The sequence below is a fragment of the Panthera leo genome, chromosome A2 (assembly GCF_018350215.1).
Source record: "Panthera leo isolate Ple1 chromosome A2, P.leo_Ple1_pat1.1, whole genome shotgun sequence".
NCBI lineage: Eukaryota > Metazoa > Chordata > Mammalia > Carnivora > Felidae > Panthera > Panthera leo.
This window is the reverse complement of record NC_056680.1, coordinates 107,932,824-107,953,259: the sequence shown is the minus strand read 5'-3', so window position 1 is coordinate 107,953,259 and position 20,436 is coordinate 107,932,824. Positions and strand designations below refer to the sequence as shown.

At 35.1% G+C, this 20,436-nt stretch overlaps 1 protein-coding gene across 1 annotated transcript in view; it reads left to right on the top strand.

The window, feature by feature from the left end:
* Window positions 1-20,436, top strand: part of CRPPA (CDP-L-ribitol pyrophosphorylase A) — a 323,296-nt gene that overhangs the window by 171,236 nt on the left and 131,624 nt on the right. Inside the window, exons 7-8 of the mRNA XM_042919329.1 lie at window positions 1,018-1,110; window positions 1,853-1,945. Coding sequence (XP_042775263.1) covers window positions 1,018-1,110; window positions 1,853-1,945 — 186 coding nt within the window. The remainder of the gene's footprint in view (window positions 1-1,017; window positions 1,111-1,852; window positions 1,946-20,436) is intronic.

The window sequence follows — 20,436 nt, the reverse complement described above, 5'->3', positions numbered from 1 at the left end:
ATTATCATTGTCCTAGTTCAAGTCTTATTTCTCTCTCAGATTATTATAATAATTTTTTAAATATAATTTATTGTCAAGTTACCTAACATACAGTGTATACAGGGTGCTCTTGGCTTCAGGATAGATTGCCATGATTCATTGCTTACATACAACACCCAGTGCTCATCCCAACGAGTGTCCTCCTCAGTGCCTGTCACCCACTTCCCCTCTCCCCCACCCCATCAACCCTCAGTTTGTTCTCTGTATTTAAGAGTCTCTTATGGTTTGTTTTGTTTAAAACTATTTTTCCCCCCATGGTCTTCTGTTAAGTTTCACAAATTCTTATCAGTGAAAACATACAATATCTGTCTTTCTCTGACTGACTTACTTCACTTAGCATAATACCGTCCAATTCCATCCATGTGGCTGCAAATGGCAAGATTTCATTCTTTCTCATTGCCAAGTAGTATTGCATTGTGTATATGTAGGTATGTGTTTCAGCTTTTTTATCCATTTATCAATTGATGGACATTTGGGCTCTTTCCATACTTTGGCTATTGATAGTGCTGTGTCCACCATGTTGACTCCTCCCTCACTAATAATTTCTTAATGCTTTTCCTGCTTCTAGTCATTCCAGGTTTGGCAGAATCTATCTAACTGTAGAATTTAACATGTTTGCAGAATCATCCAACAACTCCCATCTAACCAACCATTTGATTATAATCCAGAATTTTCTGATTTGTATAAGAAAAAAACAGGTACTGCCTATCCCTGCATATATCCTGTACCTTTACTTATTTGAAACTATTTCCTTTATCTGTATCTCTGCTCACCAAAATAATATGCATCAGTCATGGAGTAGTTCAGATGTCTTTTTCTTGGAAGCTTCATAAACTTTAGCCTGAATTATTTTGACTTTTATGGTCTTTGGCTTTTTGTGTCTATTGAAATTTTATGCTCATTTGTGACATTAGTTTAGGTTCTGATTTGGTCTATCTAGTTTATAAACTGCTCTTTCTTAATTATTTATTCTCCTAGCATGTAAAAGTCACGTCTCGACTTCCGTGTCACACTGGCAGAGATCTTGATCAAATCATGTCAGAGCAGTGCTACAGTTACGTTTGCGTGAATGTAAGTAGTGACCTTAAATGGTTCAAAGCCTTTGATGATCTGTGTAAATGTAATGTGCAAGATAATTATTTCTTGATTTTTAATTCTTTGAATTTAAGTTTTTGTGATGAGCTGTGTTATTCAGTGTATATTTGGAAGTTGTATTTTTTAATTTTTGAAATAAAAAAAATATTTTCTCACAAGTTAATTCCCATAATGAGAAGAAGGTGATATTTCTGTAGATGCCATTTTCAGTTATTTGGTAAGAAGCAGATAAGATGACGCAGGTTTGAATTAATGAAGAATTCAAATTTTAATAGATATGACCGTATGGGTATCCTTGAAAGTTGTTCAAAAAATTTTCAAATTTTCAAAAAGTGAAAATTAAGCTTGATAAATATTTTGGATGTGTATGTAAAAGCTCCATATTTTTTCCTTCATTAACTTTTTTTAATTTTTTTTTTAAATTTTTTTTTAATGTTTATTTATTTTTGAGACAGAGAGAGACAGAGCATGAATGGGGGAGGGTCAGAGAGAGGGAGACACAGAATCTGAAACAGGCTCCAGGCTCTGAGCTGTCAGCACAGAGCCCGACGCGGTGCTCGGACTCACGGACTGGCGAGATAGTGACCGGAGCTGAAGTCAGCCACTTAACCGACTGAACCACCCAGGCGCCCCTCCTTCATTAACTTTTAATTCTTGAATTAACTTTTAAATCGTTTAAGAACTTCTTTTCACTTCCTTTTATTTTCTGGTCTTTCAGGTTATGACCTCTGATTTTGAGGAAATCCGGAAGTTAGTGGATATGCTGGAAGAGAGTAATCTTTCCATTTTATATCCTGTTGTTGTTATTTCAGTAAGTGATTTAATTCAGATTTAACTCCTCATCCTTAGGCTTCCTTCCTTGGGATTAAGTTTTTCTTTTTAACAAAATTTCATCCAATTGAGGAAATTTACCCAAACCCAGAAGAAACTCCTTTTACGGATTCCCGAGGTTTCTCTCTTGTTATGACTTCCATGACTTTGTTCCCTTATTACTGTAGTTATTTGTTTGAATTGACAAGTTTAGGCAAAAAATTAATCTAGCAACCAGTTTTATTTCTTTTTCTTCATTAAATTGCAAAGTATACTGCTGAATTCACTAGCTGTTTGGAGAATATGAAAGAGCTTATTAGCATGTTAGCAAAATACCATTGGAGAAAAAATACCGAGGTTAAAAAAAAAAAAAGAGGGAAAATAGCATGTGGAAGTAAATTGTCTCTTAGGTTGTATCATCTTCTCTGTCACTTGGACAGCAAAGTAGAAGGAGAAACAGATGAAAGAGAATTCCTTGGAGGTGGCCCATGAAAATTTTGGGAAGGTCTTTCCTGTGAAAGACTACAAGTACATGTTTAATACAGCGTTTTTTTGATTGGTCTATTAAACTGTACAAAAGAGGGAGATCTCAACACAACCAGGAAGGAATAAAATCAGAGACTAGCTGAGTAGAGTGTAGTCTGTGATATTTTACTGTGGGAAGGGGTTCTAAATGTGACATTCTCCAATCATTTGCTTAACAATTGCCAAGTTTCTAATCTTGGGCCCATCCCAATAGTGTGGGAATTTAGAATGTAGTTCATGGTAGGTAAGATCATTAATACAAAAAGAAAATTTGTAATACAAATGAATTTAACTCTAGCATGGCAAATACATCCAAATTAGCAACTGGGGAAGACTGGTTTTACTGTCCTATTGTATGTGGGCCTATATTCTAATGGTAAGTTCCATGGATCCTGCTGATTATGGAAAATCAAGTTCCACAAGTGACTGATTTTAACAGAAGTATCAGTGCCTTCCATTGGGGGGTGTTGTGGGAAACAGGAAATTTACTTAATGCTGGAAGGCTCTAAGGCTCTGTAGGGTACAGTTAGGTTAAAAGTCCTATGTATAGCCCTCTATTCCTCCCTTTGTGTTAAGTTACTTAGAAATCTCCTTCTCTCCATGTCCCCAAATAATACTCTAAAGTGTATACAGCATTATGAAGGGAGCAAATGGCTTTAAACTCGGAATTTCTCAGTTCCTTGGTCACCTTGGTTAAGTTTCCTGACATTTGCTTTCCTCATTTTAGAAATGAGGCTAATAACCCTACTTCTTAAATCATTGTAAGGATTAAGAAGAATGAATGAATACATAAATGCAAACTGAAGTTGGTATCTCTTTGGGAGGCGTGTAGTGTTTCATTTAATAAATAAATTTAAAAAAAAGCTTTAATAGCTTAGCTCCTCTTCTTTCCCATTTAGATTAGATGACTCAAAGTTCACTTCCACTGCTCTCTAATCTGAATGCTGAGTTTGAATCATACATTTTTCAACATTCTATTAGGTACTTCAGTTTGAGTACTTCATTATCATCTTACGTGTGCTGTATCAGATCTATCACAAAAACTTGTTTCCTACAAGCTGATTTCTCTTAGCAGCAGTAGTTGTGGCTGGGACTCAGGTGGGAATCTGCCTTAGCTTTGAATTTCCTTTCTACCTTTTTCCTCTGCCTCTCACCAACAAACACACGTGTGTGCGTGGACATACACACACAGTTTTTAACTGTTCTCTTTCATTGCACGTCAACCTGTTTTTTTGTATTTTTCCATAAATATTTGAATTTAGTTTTCTGTTTATTTCTGTTGAGTTCTATTTTATGTATCCCAGTAAGTGCTAGAATTTTATTTATTTATTTATTTTTGATTCCCTGGTGTTCTGTATCAAACCAAGGAAAAAGATGGATAGTCCTCTAATTAGAGAGTAAATGTCTCCTAGAACTAGTTTGAGGATAGTATTATTATAAATCTGTATACCATAAACATTGGAAAATGTTTAAATTGGAGACTTGTTATTACTGCATGATTAATGTTTGTTCACCCATTATTTTCTCAGTGAATAGGTAGACTCAGTGTAGGGATATGAAAGTTATTATTAAACTTAATAGTAAAATGTCAATAGAACATATCTAGAGTCTGTATCCTTAGAATGGACCAAATCACTGGAAAGGTAAAATAAAGAATGCTGTGTTCTTGGATTGAGAGGCAAGTGAATTTTTCTGGATTTTTGAATTGTCCTGTAAATGATTCAATAAAGGCTTCATCCCATTTCTTTCTGATAGTACTTTTCCCCAAATGACCACAAGGCCATTTCAGTTTTCCTATGACTTAATCTTTGGCAGATTCATTCAAATATTCCCCAAATGAATAGTTGTGTAGAAAATATCATTCTAGTTGCAAAATGAATAAGATAAAAACTTAAATTTGAGTCTAAATATCTGGGGACATAAGTTATACATGAGTAAGTAGAAAAAAAAAAAAAACAATGCATGCAGTGTCTGGAGATAGAAGTATGAGTACACATGAAGATATAGATCCATATGTATGTAACTGGAAAGATGTTACTATAGGCAGGTCATACCAGTCTAGAATGGTATGGGTATTTTACTTTTATCTGAATTACTTTGCTAGAAGATTAAATTATGTCTTTTTATTTTTTTTTTTAAATAAGGCTTTTAAACATTTCTAAAATCTCAGAAGAGTTGCCAAAGAATTTGCTTATTTCCTTCCCTGAACAGGCAGGTTTTATTCACCAGAAAATAAATCTAAAATGACTTCAGGGTCATAGAAAAATAAATCCATTATTGTTTTGGAATTAGGTGATTCCGTAGTTATTGAATGCATGTATTGTAAATGTTTAAAACCCTATTTTGTCTAGGCTGAAATGTAGTACAGTGGTCCTTTTTTTCCTATGTGAGGGTTTATCAGCTTCCAATTTCAGTCCATCTGAAGAGAGGAAGACTTGGGAATCACCCAGTGGCAAAGTAAAATTGTGGTTGATGAGGTATTAGGATTTTTTTCAACTGAGAGACTAGTTAAGGTGGTCATTTGCAATGTTACCATGATTCACTCTACAAGGGCAAACTTTCAGAGGAAATGGGGCTGACGTTAAGCTGGGACATGTTGTTTGGCAAAAGTAATACATGGTCAGTTTTTGTTTGTTTGTGTTTTAAATTTTTTTTTAAATTTATTTTTGAGAGAGAGCAAGAGGATGGGGAAGGGCGCAGAGGGAGAGAGAGAGAATCCCAGCAGGCTCAGACTGTCAACACAGAGCCCCATGTGGGGCTTGAACTCAGGAACCATGAGATCATGACCTGAGCTGAAAATAAGATGAGATGCTTAACTGTCTGAGCCACCCAGGTGCCCCAACACTTGATCAGGTTTTAAGTGTTGGAAATTGGTGTCTGGTCTGCCATGCTGGTGAAACTCACATTGTCTTAAATTTTCAAGGAGATGTAGAAAAATATTTTGGAATTTGCTATTAAATGTTATTTGGTAGTCATTTAAGTGGTACATCGGACCTTCAACCTCATCTGAAACTTTAATCCCTTGGAGGGAGCTAAGCACTGAAGGAATGACTGGTTAATGGTGTTAGATTCTTGGTACACAGGTGTTGTAGACTCTGGGTCTGGAGTTTTTTCTTGTCCAGCAAGAAAGTGGGACGCAGGATTAAAATGCTAGAGATGGCTAATGTTCTGGAGAAGATAAGAGCCCCTATTAGAGGTCCTTGCACCATTTTAATTAGGATCAGAAGGCTTATAAACATGGTGATGGATGGGCACAAAGAGACAATGAAACTGTGAACATTAACTCATGGATGTGAGGGAAAGGGGTTTTTGACGATATGCAGTGTTAGGGGTTTGGGTTAAAACAAAATCCTGGCGGTGGGTGGAAGGTTGTTTACAGCAGACATGAGGCACCAACTGTGTTTACCTAAACTGGTCTAGGGGATGAGAAAGACAGAGCAAGACACCTCAGGGTCAACAGGGCACCTTTCTTTTGCTAATCAACTCCACTTGGGGCAACTTCCCCCTGCACTGGGCTACTTCGCCCTGCAGCTGTCTATAGCCCTATTTACCTGTTTACCTAACTTGGTCCTTCCTTCTTTTTTTTTTGAAAGCAGCTTTCTGTTGTTGTACTAAGTTGGGGGGCGTTTCTGCCCTGAATACCTAATATTGTTTACCTCATATACCTTTATCCTATACTGGGGCCTTTCCCTGCCCTATCTATACCTATTTCCCTAATCTTCTTTACCCAAACTTGGGTGTGAGCATCCTATGGCTTTCTAATTCTTTATGCCTTGTTAACCCATCATTGCAAGCTCAGGGAATTCCTAAGCTTATTCACCACACACAGGTATTTAGCTAAAGTAAATTTTATTTCAGGGTGTTGATTGTCTGAAGATCAACTTCTCTCTGCGTTTATGAAGCTGAAATGGGTTAGGAAATACTGACTGTAGGAGGTTTTTGCGATCTCAGGTAAACTGACAGGAAAGATGCTACTGCCTTAAGATCTGCTTAGAAGAAGAAATAAAATTTCACCATGAAAAGTAGAAAAAACAATTAGGACTTTATCTTAAAATAACTAAGATAATGATCAAAATAATTTTATCTGTTTAAAAAATTAGAGTGTTTGGAAGAGGCATCTTTGCTTAGTCTTGTGAACATTGCATGATAATATGCTATGACATGCTTCATTTCAAGTGGTCATTTTTATAAAAATATTTTTGGACATTTTTAATTTTGTAAAAATATCTTAATATCTTGTTCAAAATTCTCTTTGGGGTCATAATTCTTATTTTATTTCTTTTTAAGGGTTTAATTTAGCCAAGTTCTCATTTGTCAATGGTGTTGAGTAGAATTTATGGATTTTACCAATGTTAATTTGTTCAACTTAATAAAATCCCAAATTTTGATAGTTGTAATTTAATTTTGTTGTAATCATATTAAACCATTAGAATTTTTAAAATTGGTTTGACCAGATGCAGACTGATACTATTGACTGTTGGGCCTACATAGATGCAGCATTAAAGTAGGCAGAGGTAGTTGAGTGGGCTCAATTTATGAGCGTTTTGTTTTTCATTGAGTCTGCATCTATGTTAGGATGACATTTGTTAGCCTATGTAGCCTTTTAACTGTGAGCCTTTAGAAACAGGTAATCAGATAAGAAGCATGTCTTGTACTAGGAAAATTCTTCTAACTTGAAAGAAAAAAATACGTATTTAAAGAAATTTTAATGCTTGTTTATTTTTTGAGAGAGAGGGGTAAAGTGCAAGTGGGGGAGGGGCAGAGAGAGAGGGAGACACAGAATCTGAAACAGGCTCCAGGCTCTGAGCTGTCAGCACAGAGCCTGACGCAGGGCTCGAACTCAAGAACTGCGAGATCATGACCTGAGCTGAAGTGTGACGCTTAACCAACTGAGCCACCCAGATGTCCATATATATATATATATATATATATATATATATATATATATATGTATATATATATGTATATATATGTATATGTATGTATATGTATATGTATATATATGTATATGTATATATATATGTATATATATGTATATATTTTAGAGACTGGCACAAAGGAATTTTTAAAATGTACGTTCTTTCATATGTCTTTTATCAAGAAAAACCTTATAAGCATAAAATCCCATGTTTTCTTTTGTTAAATTGTGTAGGAGTTATGTTTTGAGAGCCCTTTTCAGAAGAGATTTCTGATGCTGTTTAATGTATCATAAATTATCAAGGAACCGTTTTTATCTTGAGTTGACTGAAATTACTGTTAGCCTTCTCTTCTTTGTAGTTACCAGTGCGGGTGGGGGTGGGGGGTACACAGCTAGCAACTTTTTCAGATTGCAACTCTCAAGAGGATTAACTGAAAACTTTCTTTGGAATCACCTGATATTATAGCTAGCAACATGGGGCATGTTCATTTCTTTACTTTCTACTTTGATTGTGTTTTTTTTCCATTATTTAAATTATGAAAAAATATTTAGAAAAATAAAGTAATATATTAAATATATTCAAATAGTAAAAGGTGAACTCATAAAATTTGTTATGAAAATCATTCCCCCACCCCCCCAAAAATAGGCTTTTACTTAAATAAGATGCAAAAGTGCTAAGAATCTCAATTATAGACTGAGTTCTTTGCTTGGTAATTAATGATCAGGGAACTGTTTTTTTCCAACAGTGGAGAATAAGAGTTTTGGGAAGCAAAACTTAGTTGTTTTCCAGCCAAGGTTATGTAAAACTAATTGTAAAACTTTAAAAAATTCCTTCCCAGGTGCAAAAAGCAAAAGAGAGGTTCTCATTTATTTGGATCTGGCAAGTTTTGTGCAAAACATCCGTTCCTACTATTATCAGATGATATAATGAACAGTTTATTCTTGTTTAAAGCTTACTTTTTCAATGAGTAAAGCTGTTTCATATAATAGACACCAATGAAATGTTTAATTTTTAAAAGCAGAATAAAATTGGCAAAAAACATAAGTTCAAAACTGAGAAATGAAGCAAACTCTTTTACTTGAGAAAATTTTTACCACTTCCCCACTACAAAATAAATTCACAGTATTCATCTGGATAATAGCACAAAAACTCTAATTTTTGACTATGTAGACTATAATTTTATTGGTGCTTTATGAGTGTTAGGAATCTTTTCCTGAATTTAGCAAAAAACATACATTACCATATGGAATTTTAATGCTTTGAAAAATACAAATAAACCTTCAAAAGTACCTAATTTAGTTCTAGTTACCTGGAAGTAGTTTATTGACATAACAGATCAGAATATATGGTCTGTAAAATACTTCAAAATGTTTAATATTTGAACATGTTAGCAAATAAAAAAAATAGAAAACCACCATCCATTGACTCTTGATACTGTGACATCTGGGGAAACTCAGCAATGTAAATTGTTTCCAGAAGGTTCCACAGCTCACCAATGGCAGAGCTAGGAACAGAATCAATCCACTGTGTACTGTATCATATAAACTTGTTACTTTTATGCATTCATGGATGTGTTAAATAATATTGAAAAAGGTTAAAAGTATACATACACACATATATGTATTTAATATTCTTTCCCAATAAAGAACAAATGACAATTGGAAGAACATACTGATGCCTTCTTTTAAGTGTAATGTTTTCTTTCTTTGCTTCACAAGGTATTGACTTGAGGCCTTATTGAATTTAAGTTATAAAAATCTGTGGTCCTGTTAAGTTTCTTACCAGATTCTAAACATGTCTTTGTCATCTTTTACTGAACTACTTATTCTATACATTTCCTTCTGTTAACCCTATTACTAATAGACTGACAAAATATGTGTTTAGGTCACAAGTTCTTAAAAAACAAAAGAGAGCTGGCTGTAATTCTCACTGCCATCATACTGGGTTTACTTTTTACAATGTGTATATTTCACGCCCTTTATCTGTCTTTATTTTTGAATGGATATTCTCTATGTGCGCATGTGTGTGTATGTGGTTAATAGTCAAAGAAGGACCAATGGGCTTAGCACAAATCCTTCTTCTATTCCAATCTCAACCACGTTGCTTCTGTAGCCTTTTGTTTTTCCTTCAAAAAATTATGATCTTATTGTATACTGAATGTTTTCATGTTTTACTTTAGGTACACTAACGTGTTCTCTTTCATGGCTGTATATGGCCATTGTAGAAATGTGGCAGAAATGTAATCATTTCTACAAATTCTACAAATGTTTTCATTTGTTTTCTGGTAATAAACTAAGTCTGAAGTATTTCCTGCGTAAAATAATAATAAAATCTCAATCCTGGTTTTAAATTCCTTGAGAACCTTTTGAAAGTTTAGTCATGAAGGGATTCATATCTAACACAAAAGTGAGGAATGATGAAGTCATTCTTGTAGGAGGTGGTGAATAGAAAGAATTGTCTGTTATTTTAAGTTTTAGAAGATCTTTGCTTATGGCTAAATAGTTACTGGAAGGTTTTTGTTGTGGGATATTAAAATTCCCTAGGATTAATTGTGACGGGCACATAACTGACGCTGTGGAGAGAAATTATTCTTATAGGACATACTAGTTTTAATTCATTCTGGTAATGAATTATGGTTATTTTCAGATAGAGTGATGTTATAATGGAATATGCAAATATAATAAATTCCAGAATACTTTTTATAAGTTTAATGAATGAATTTTTCTTGATTAAGCACAGGGTTTGAAATTGCTATTTATTTTCCTAATTTAAGCAGTTCACTGAATTTGGTCAGATGCACAAAATTGTTTATGATTTTATTTGCTAGTACTTTCCATGTAAATCAGTTTATAAAATTTAACATGAAATGCACAGGAGGCAAATAATGAAGCTAGCCTTTTTTGTTAGGCAGCTTACATTAATTTTAGGCTTAGAAAAGGTGTTGAGCAATGGATTTGATTATTTACTGTCATATCAGAAAATGTGCCTGAGGATTTCTTTTACTAGTTTTTTTTTTTTTTTTTTTTTTTTTTTTTTTTTTTTTTTGAATACAGGACTCTATTTTAAATGGCCTTTAGCTCAATTGTGTTGTGCTATTTCTTTACAAAGATGGAACCAAATATATTTTCAGTATCATTTATTTGACAATTACATGTTATATGTGTTATATACATTGATTAAAGTTGATTTCTTCGGGCGCCTGGGTGGCTCAGTCGGTTAAGCGTCTGACTTTGGCTCAGGTCATGATCTCACAGTCCGTGAGTTCGAGCCCCGCGTCGGGCTCTGTGCTAACAGCTCAGAGCCTGGAGCCTGCTTCAGATTCTGTGTCTCCCTCTCTCTCTGACCCTCCCCCGTTCATGCTCTGTCTCTCTCTGTCTCAAAAATAAATAAACATTAAAAAAATAAATAAAAAAATAAAGTTGATTTCTTATATAGATTAAAGTCAGGCTTGGTATATTTTTATTTTACTATTCAGAAGGTTTTACTTCTTGGAGAAAATAAATTACGTTGTCACAAAGGTGGTGTTAAATAAAAGAATTGACTGTTCTTTTAAGTTTTAGGAACTCTTTGGTATGGTGAGGATGTTATCCCAAGACTGAGGTTCAAGGTACAAGGGGTAGATAGGTGTACAAATAACAAGTGTTTACTAACTTTCATGTCTCTCAGTTGTATTTCAGAGTCTTTTTTTTTTTTAATTTTATTTATTTATTTTGAGAGAGAAAGAGCAGAGGAGGGGCAGAGAAGGGGGGGTGGAGAGAGAGAATGCCACACTGTCAGTTTGGAGCCTGATGTGGGGCTTGAACTCAGAAAACATGAGGTCATGATCTAGGCCCAAGTCAAGAGTTGGATTAACATCAGATTAACATCAGACTGAGCCACCCTGGTGCCTCTACTTCAGAGTCTTTATCTGGCCACAGAGTGGGATGCTCGTGAAGGAATTCAAGTGACGTCTCTTTCTAAAGATATTTTTCATACCAGACGCATACTGTCAAGGCATTTTGCTGTTGCATGACCCACTGTGAATGTGCTTTATGTACAGGTATAATAGAGCAATTCAGATTATAACAATCATGTTAATTTTGAATCAGGTGGTATAGTATTCCTGTTAGGAGCCATTTTTGAGAATTGTGTATACTTTAAGCCTCATTCAAGATTTCTGCGTTATTGTTTGATTCTTCCTCTTGCATGTATCCATTATCTTTCTCTTTTTGTGGTAGAATTTTCATTAGGTTAAGTCTAAATCTTTTTTCAATCATTCCTTTTTTTTTTCTTTTTTGGTCTCTTTAAAACCATTGTAATATTGCATGATGAGTCTCCTTCCTATCCCACCCCTTCAAAGAATCTATCCATTCATGTCTATCCGAGGCCCTACCTTCTGAGAATGGTTAAAGTACCAGTGCATCTTTTTACCTACTCATTTTATTAAAGTTTATTTTCAGAAAGAAAGCTGCATGTCCATGCTCAAACAAGCAGGGGAGGGGCAGAGAGAGAGAGAGAATTCCAAGCGGGCCCTGAGCTGTCAGAGCAGAGTCGGATAGGGGGCTGGATCCCACGAACCATGAGATCATGACCAGAGCTGAAATAAAGGGCTGAATGCTTAACTAACTGAGCTACCCAGGCGCCCCTACCTATTCATTTTAAACTCATTTTAGGCGCCATGTACTTTGCTCTTCACAGTGAACTATCCCATTCTCTTTATTACCTAACTGATGACTTAATGTCAATAAATAGAACATATGTTGAACATCTGCGTGACAAGCATTTTGACATACACATATGCTATTTAATAATTTAGTTTTTTTTTAAACAGCATCTTTAGAAGAGTATTTCAGATGATTTTATCTTGTTAAGTAAGGAAATAATTTTATTTATATATTTTCTTTTGAAGATGAAGATTTTTTAATAACATATGCTTAAGTGAGTGGCCAGAGTTAGCTTGGGAAGTGATCCAGTGGCTGGGAGTTCATAGCATTTTGGTTACTATTCTATTTACCATTCCAAGGTTAAGTTGTAACTAGTTCTCTTTGAAAAAGGGGTAAATAAGCCTGGAATAGAAGATCAGGAGAGATCTTAAGAATGTGAGAGGAACCTGAAATTTGGGAGACTGAACAGGTCCACATCTTTGAGGAGCAGGGAGAATAGCATTTCTTCATGGCCACTAGAAAGAGCCAGTGGATCTGAGACTGACTGAACCACACACTGGGGAATGTTGAGGATTAGGCAGGAAAAGGTCAAGGTGGGCCTCTTTTCTTAGTTTGAACTCTATGAAGCAGCACTGCTCAGTAGAAATGGATGGGATGATCAGATTTGCATTTTACATTATAATTCTGGATACAGTATGGAGAACAGATTAAAATCAGAGAGCTTCCTTGATGCATTTCTTGTAGTTAGGAGGCTATCACAGTTGTCTCAGAAATAATGGTGGTGGCTGCTCCTAGGGTCATTTTGGAGTGAATGGGCAGAAATTGCTGGAGTCAAGGCATATTTAAGAAGTAGAAGCACTAAGAATTTGTGCTCATTTTAATTTTTTTAATGTTTGTTTTGTTTTTGAGAGAGAGAGAGAGAGAGTCCAGCAGAGTGCATGTGGGGAAGGTTCAGAGAGAGGGAGATACAGAATCTGAAGCAGGCTCTAGGCTCTGAGCTGTCAGCACAAAGCCCATCGTGGAGCTTGAACCCATGAACTGTGAGATCATGACCTGAGCTGAAGTCAGACGCTTAACTGACCGAACCACCCAGGTGCCCCAGATTTTTGCTTCTTTAATGAGAGAGAAGAGGTAAAATCTCAAGTTTTGTATCTTGTGAAACTGAGTGAATAATATTAAGATAGCGGACATTAGAGAACAGTCTTTTTGGTTCATGAAGTTTGAGTCAGCAGATGATTACCACACATTTGTTCTCAGAGATACTTACAGAGATTTCACCCATAGTCAAAAGCTTTCTATTCATTTTTGTGTGTGTTTATGTGCAGAATCTCTTATCCTAAAGCCAACTTGGAGAGAGAAATTCCATTCCTCCACAGCTTCCTTAGTATTTGAGGTTTGTTTATTATTATTTTTTTAATGTTTGCTTTTGAGAGAGTGCACAAGCAGCAGAGGGGCAGAGACAGAGAGAGACACAGAATCTGAAGCAGGCTCCAGGCTCTGAGCTATCAGCACAGAGCCTGATGTGGGGCTTGAACCCACGGACTGCGAGATCATGACCCAAGCTGAAATTAGACACTTAACTCACTGAGCCACCCAGGTGTCCCAGACTCTTACATAGAGTTTGTCTGATGAATCGTGTTGTTTCACGAAATATTTTCTCTAGCAACATTTCATATTCAAAGAAAAATGCAACTGAAAACAAAAAAATCAAAATCTTGTTCATGGGTTGAATCATTAGCAGGCAGCAAGATGGTAAGAATATTATCATGCCTAAGTAGTGTTCCTTTAGGATAAAAATTTTTTGCCACCTAAAAATAGATTACTTCTGCAGTTTTCTGGAAAGCCTGAAGTGTTGTTTTATTGAAAGTGTAGAAGGGTGATGGAATCACTGCAAAAAACTTCTTTATGCAAACATGCTTTGGCTTGAACCCTATTTGCAATAGGTTTGTATGTGATACTTTTGTAAAGTGTGATTAAATTTTCAGGCAACAGAGGTTTTGTTTTACGGGATTTTAAACTTTATACTTAAATGCTGGAAAATTGTTATTTGGGAATGACTGGACTAGTTAAAGTTAACCTGCATGTTTCTTCTAAGTATTTGGAGTATTGTACCCGAGTATTACATCTTTGGAGAGAGAACTACAGATTTAAGTTTTTTAATTTAATATGTTCAGGGTAATGACTGATGTCTAGTTTTTTGCTAGACCAGTGATAGCTATGATCTTGTGTTTTTTGCTTTTCCCATTTCTAAGAAATGGAGCTCCCTCTACATTTATAATCCTCAGGCCCCCTTCTCCCCCTGCAAATGTGGCCTACTAACACTTATCATTAGTATAATTATGTTACTGGTAGTAATAACAGACACTGCTTTGAAATAATGAATCACCATTCATTTCTTTTAATATAAATGATCCCATTTAATCCCCACAGGGGTCCCAAGAGTTGAAGATCATAGATGCCATTATGCTCATTTCAAGAATAATGCTTGTGGTTCAAATGATGTTTTTTTTTTTTTTTTTTTTTTTTTTTTTTTTAAGGGATGTCAATACTTGGCCCTCTTTGAGTAAGAGAGAAATAGATTGTAAAAGGAGAAATGGATCTTAAAAACCACTCAATAGGATGCTCTTAATTTATAATAGATAATTCAGGTCATTTTCTGTGCCTGGACTGAGATAGATTTTTTTATATTAGGGGTTGACCAATTTTTCTTGTAACGATCGTAAATACTTTAGGCTTTGTGGGCCAATATGGTCTTTGTTACAACTGTTCAGCTGTGCTGTTCTGGTGCAAAAGTACCCATAGACCAGTGTAAAAGAATGGGTGTGGCCGTGTTTCAGTAAAATTTCACAGAAACAGGCATGTGTCTGGATTAGACACATAGACTATAGTCTCCTGGATTTGGCTCAGATTTTAAATCCTGTATGACCTTTCTGCCACCATTACTTGGTACCTTTACCTAAAATACCTCTTAGACATTTCTGTAATAGGCATACACTCTCTGGGTCATCAAGTCTCACTATTCAAAGTGTCATTCATGTGCCAGTTCCTACATTTTTATCTCTAGACTTTATCATTCTTCTCAGTTTTGGCAGGAATGTTCAAGCTCATGAAGTTAGCAAAAAAAAAAAAAAAAGAAAGAATTTATCATCTTGTCTCCAAGAGCTGTCCCAACAGTCTCTTATTTCAGTTTGACCTCACCATTGCTTCTATGACAGATTTTGCTAATTCCTAATAAGGAGCTACTCTCTTTATTAAAACCTTCTAGAGGCTCTTCATCCCCTACTGGACAAAGCTTAGTCATATGATAAAGCCTTGGCCTTGTCTGGTTCTTGCTTAATTTTATTGTCCTGACTCTTACTTCCTCACCAAACAATTTGCCCTCTGGTAATACTGAACTTTTAGCCCATTGACCCTATTGCTTGGTATATATGTGTCTCCTCTGAGTTTTTTGACCTTGGACACCGTTTTTCTTGCCCGATTCTTAGTGTTATTTGTGAGTGATAATATTTCTTCTTGGAGTCGTTCTTCAATCCCTCCATGCTCCGAGTTTTTCCCCCTTTCCCACCAAAGCATGTGTAGGCATTCAGAAATGTTTATTGACTTATTGACTTGAACTTGCCTTGGGATTCCTAGTCATGATGTCTCTTATTCCATCCTGTTTCAGTGTTGCCTACCACAAATGGACGCTTTGTAGTGACTTGCAGAAATTAAGGTGCGAGGTACGAGGCTAGGTACGAGGAAATACATAGAAATTGCACCTCCAGTAATAGCCATGTTCGACTGAGAATAATATTACTTCTACCTGAGGGTATTATTTACTATATAAATTTAAACTTAATAAGTTATACTATTTTGATTTATGTTATCCTTCTTAGTACAGTTAAATTTGTTCCATTATTCCTTTTAGAAGAAGAAATTTTGTTTCCCTTCAACTATAATTGTCTAACATATTTATCTTTTCAGATTTTGTGAATCATATCTTTATGCTTCATGTTAGGAAGAATACCTTATTGTGCCTATAAATGACCACTTATGTCTTAAATTACTTTATGTATTTACCCTAAATAATAGCATTAACCTTTGAAGTGTTTCTCATTCCTAAGAGGAAATCTATTTTTCTCTTACGAATTGAATTTAGGGGTAATATTCCAACATTTTTGGAGGAGGCTTACTTTTTTGTTTCAGAATAAATTCTAAGTGGATAACTACTATATTGAGAAATTTTTAAAAAGTATATTTGTGAACATTCATTTTATCTTTTAATTCACATGTACAGCATTTACTTATATATTTAATAAGAAATATTAGGTTATTTGATGAAGACTAAAGTTTGAAAGCAATGATTATGGATTATATTTGAAGGTTTCATTTCCTAGTCTATTTCTGCATTTTATTTGGATTGTGTAATACACGGATTGATCTACTAGAGAATTATAATATTAACAATTGAAGAAGGATTTTTTCTTAAAAAAATCTTCCTAAATTAAATGAATCCAGAAGCCTGAAAGTGAATAGCTTGTGTCCTTTTCACAAATATAAAATTGAACAAAAGATACCTTCACACCTGTAATACACGTTAAGGTGACAACATATGAGCAGAATGTGATATTTCACTCGTTAATGTGTGTTGCTCAGTTTGTTCTTACACCATGATGAGAGCATGTGTCACGCAGATGTTTCTTACCTCTGGCTGGCCGTTCTGTTGAACTGAGCACACATATGCTGTGAGAATGTACCTCATTGCACCATTCTATGTATATAGACTTGCAGAGGCCTGAATTTTTAAAAAATACAGTGTGTCTTTCATCTTAGGCACTGCTGTTTTCATTTCTGCAAATTTGGTGTGTGTCCTTTTTATCTCTTCTACTTTTCTACTTTTGAATATATGAGAAACAGTTATGGTAACTTTTAATATCCTACTCTGCTACTTGGCACTTTGGTATTAGTTTGACTCCATTTCAAGTGAAGTATTTATTTCCTTCTTACGGGTATTTTCCTGCTGCTTTTTATGCCTGGACTCTTTGTGTGTGTGTGTGTGTGTGTGTGTGTGTGTGTGTGTGTGTGTGTGTGTGTGTGTATTTAAAGTGTGCTATGTGAATTTTTAATTTTCATCTAACTTGGAAAGTTTTCAGCCATAATTTTTTTTCTGTTCATTACCATACTTCTCTGGGAATACCCAATTATCTGTATAGCAGATTATTTGAAGTTGATCCATTATCTCACTACTGCTCTGTTTGTTTTTCCTTTGAGTCTTTTTTTCTGTTTGATTTTGAGTAGTTGCTATTGCTATAATTTAAATTCATGAATCTTTTGCAGTGTCTAATCTGCTGTTAATATTTCCCAGTGTATATTTTTTAAATCTCAGATGATGATATTTTCATCTTTATAATTTAGGTTCAGGTCTCTTTTACATCTTTTTTCTACTTAACCCATGCATTCTCTTCTAGAGCTTTGTGAACAAATGGAACATAATCGTAAAATTGTTTTAATGTCCTTTTTTATTCTAATAAATGTGTCACTTCTGAGTTGGTTTTGATTGATTTTTCACCTTACGGACCACGTTTTTCTGCTTTTTTGGGCATTTGATACATTTTGATTAGCTGTTAGATTTTGTGCATTTTACCTGACTCTGGTTACTGAATTTTTTTTTTAATTGTTAGAATATTTTTGAACTCTTTTTTTTGGGGGGATATAGTTAGAAACAGTTTGATCCTTTTAAGCGTTGCTTCTATGATTTTTATGTCAAGCTAGTATGTTTAATGTAGGTCTAAACATTGTAACGGAGGCAAGACTCTTTTTCAGTACTCTACCTAATGCCCTATATTATGAAGTTTTCTACTCTGGCTCATGGTTACCACCATTATTCCTGACCTTGGAGGTTCATCAGGCAATGTTCTTATCTTCTCCAATAGGTTTTTGCCCAGTGTCACCTTATTTATTTATTTATTTTTTAATTCTCAAATGCGTGCAGGGATCAGTACTCTGCTGTATGTGTGAGTTAGTCTGATAGTCACCAGCCTTCTTGTACCTCTTTGCTCTTCAGTACTTTGCCCTGTGAACTCTACCCACATTTGTCTCCCCATGCTGTGAAACCCAAATATCTGCCTCTGCCTTCAGTGTGCCAGATCCTGGAAGCTGTTTTAAGGAAGAGTAGGTGGTGCAAATCTAAGGCTCATTTCATTTTTTCTCATTCCTAAGAGGTGTCCCTTGTTGTAGGTGCCTCATGTCTTAAATTTCTTTGTTTGGTTTGCATACTTTTGTCTGTTTCAACTGGTAAGGTAAATTTGGCCCATATTATTCTTTCGTAGGCAGAAACAGAAGCTGGAATTTTCTCAGTTTAAGAATTTTATTTTCATACATTGATATTCATCGCCATTTTCAGAAATATATTTTATATGTAAATAAGAAAAAGCTCAGGCTGTTTTAGGTCAGACTGTCTATTGTTTTGCATATTCCAGATGCAATTTGTTCAGAGGAGGATTTTAACTAGTAACATAACATTTAGTCAGGAAAGAAAATTCTTTTTATAACTCAAACACATAAATTAATGACCCCCCCCCCCAAAATTAATAGGATTTATGATGAACAAATTAGGTGTATTTATATCACACAGGCTTCTTTTGTCCTAGCCATATGTACAGCCCATTAGTACATTGTACAAAGGTGAAATGTTTGCTATACTCTTGTATATGTATGTAATGCTTCAGGAAGTTGTGCCATAATGCAACAGTGGCCAAGTCTGTTCTTCTAGGAGAATGCCGTGTGAAATCTGAAAAGAAAAAAAATATATATTTTCAAGATACATTAGGTTTTCCCACTGATTGTTTAATGTGAAGTTCCTGTGCACCTGGCTGTCTCACTTTCTCATTTGGTTAAGTGTTCAGCTTTTTTTTTTTTTTTTTTAATTTTTTTTTTTTAACGTTTATTTATTTTTGAGACAGAGAGAGACAGAGAATGAACGGGGGAGGGGCAGAGAGAGAGGGAGACACAGAATCGGAAGCAGGCTCCAGGCTCTGAGCCATCAGCCCAGAGCCTGATGCGGGGCTCGAACCCACAGACCGCGAGATCGTGACCTGAGCTGAAGTCGGACGCTTAACCGACTGAGCCACCCAGGCGCCCCAAGTGTTCAGCTCTTGATTTTGGCTCAAGTCATGGTCTCACGGTTCATGAGTTCAAACCCTGCATCAGGCTCTGCAGTGGCAACGCAGATCCTCCTTGGCATTCTCTGTCTCCCTCTTTCTCTGCCCCTCCCCTGATCACACTCTCTCTCAAAAATAAATAAAGCGTTTAAAAAGTGAAGTTCTGTTTTCATTACTTCTTTGATTGTTTACATAAGGATCTAAACAAAATGGGTATACAAGTATAACATTTGTCTTGACATTATAAAACTCCTTTATTTTTTAATTCTTTGAATCAACAGAAAAACTTAAACCTTTTGTATGGCTAATATTTTAACGCAAAATGCTGTTTACTGCTTTGGTTACATGGTATAATTTCTCAACCTAATAGTTTAGCTGGTATTTTAAGATTTATAGATGAGTTGTTAAACATTTGCTCTGAATTTTTATGATAGCTTATAACTTTTAATTAGCTTCTATTCATCATAATTATCCATTGAATTTCTTGGTAGCATTGATTTAAACTTGTTCCAAAATGAACTGGTTCAACAGTAAAAGCTTGTTCCTTTTTCTTTTTAGAAGTATAGTTAAAAAAATAAGGTATAGTTTATTCATTTTCATTAATAGAATCCATGTAGTTCATAAATAGTTGATGTGAGATGAAACTTTCCCTTTTTTTTTAATCCTTAAGATAAACTCTTACATTGATCTGCTTAGTATTAATCAGTTTTGTCTGTTATTAGATCTCCCCATGACTATTTTGAAAGTAATGTTGTCTAGATACTGGGCCTAATTCCCACAATTTACTTTTCTGTACCTATAGGTAGATAATTGTACAGTATCTGTTGTGTGGTTTCAGAGAGCCTCTGGTCCACCTACCAGTTCTTTGTAACTTGATTGATAATTACCAGAACTTTGATTTTGATTGTCCTTCCTTCCACTTAGGTGGGCATTAAGCAGTGTATATTTAGATACGTACTTGAACTTCAAAAATTGACTTCTTAATCAAATAAACAAAGACTCTATTTCTCTTCGTACCACAATTCCTGACTCCCTTCTCAGGCCTTCCTGTTAACATGGGGTCTGGAATGAGACAGAAGTGTTAAATGTGGGGTTATGGAACATTCCTGATGTTGTAAAGAATATTGTACTTGATATTAATTATTGTCCTTTAATTAATGTACCTGTCCTCAGAGACAAATGAAAAATTACATATTAAAATATAAAAAAAATGATTGGAATTCATCTGGGGCCAGGGATATATTAAATGGTTACTAGACAAATATA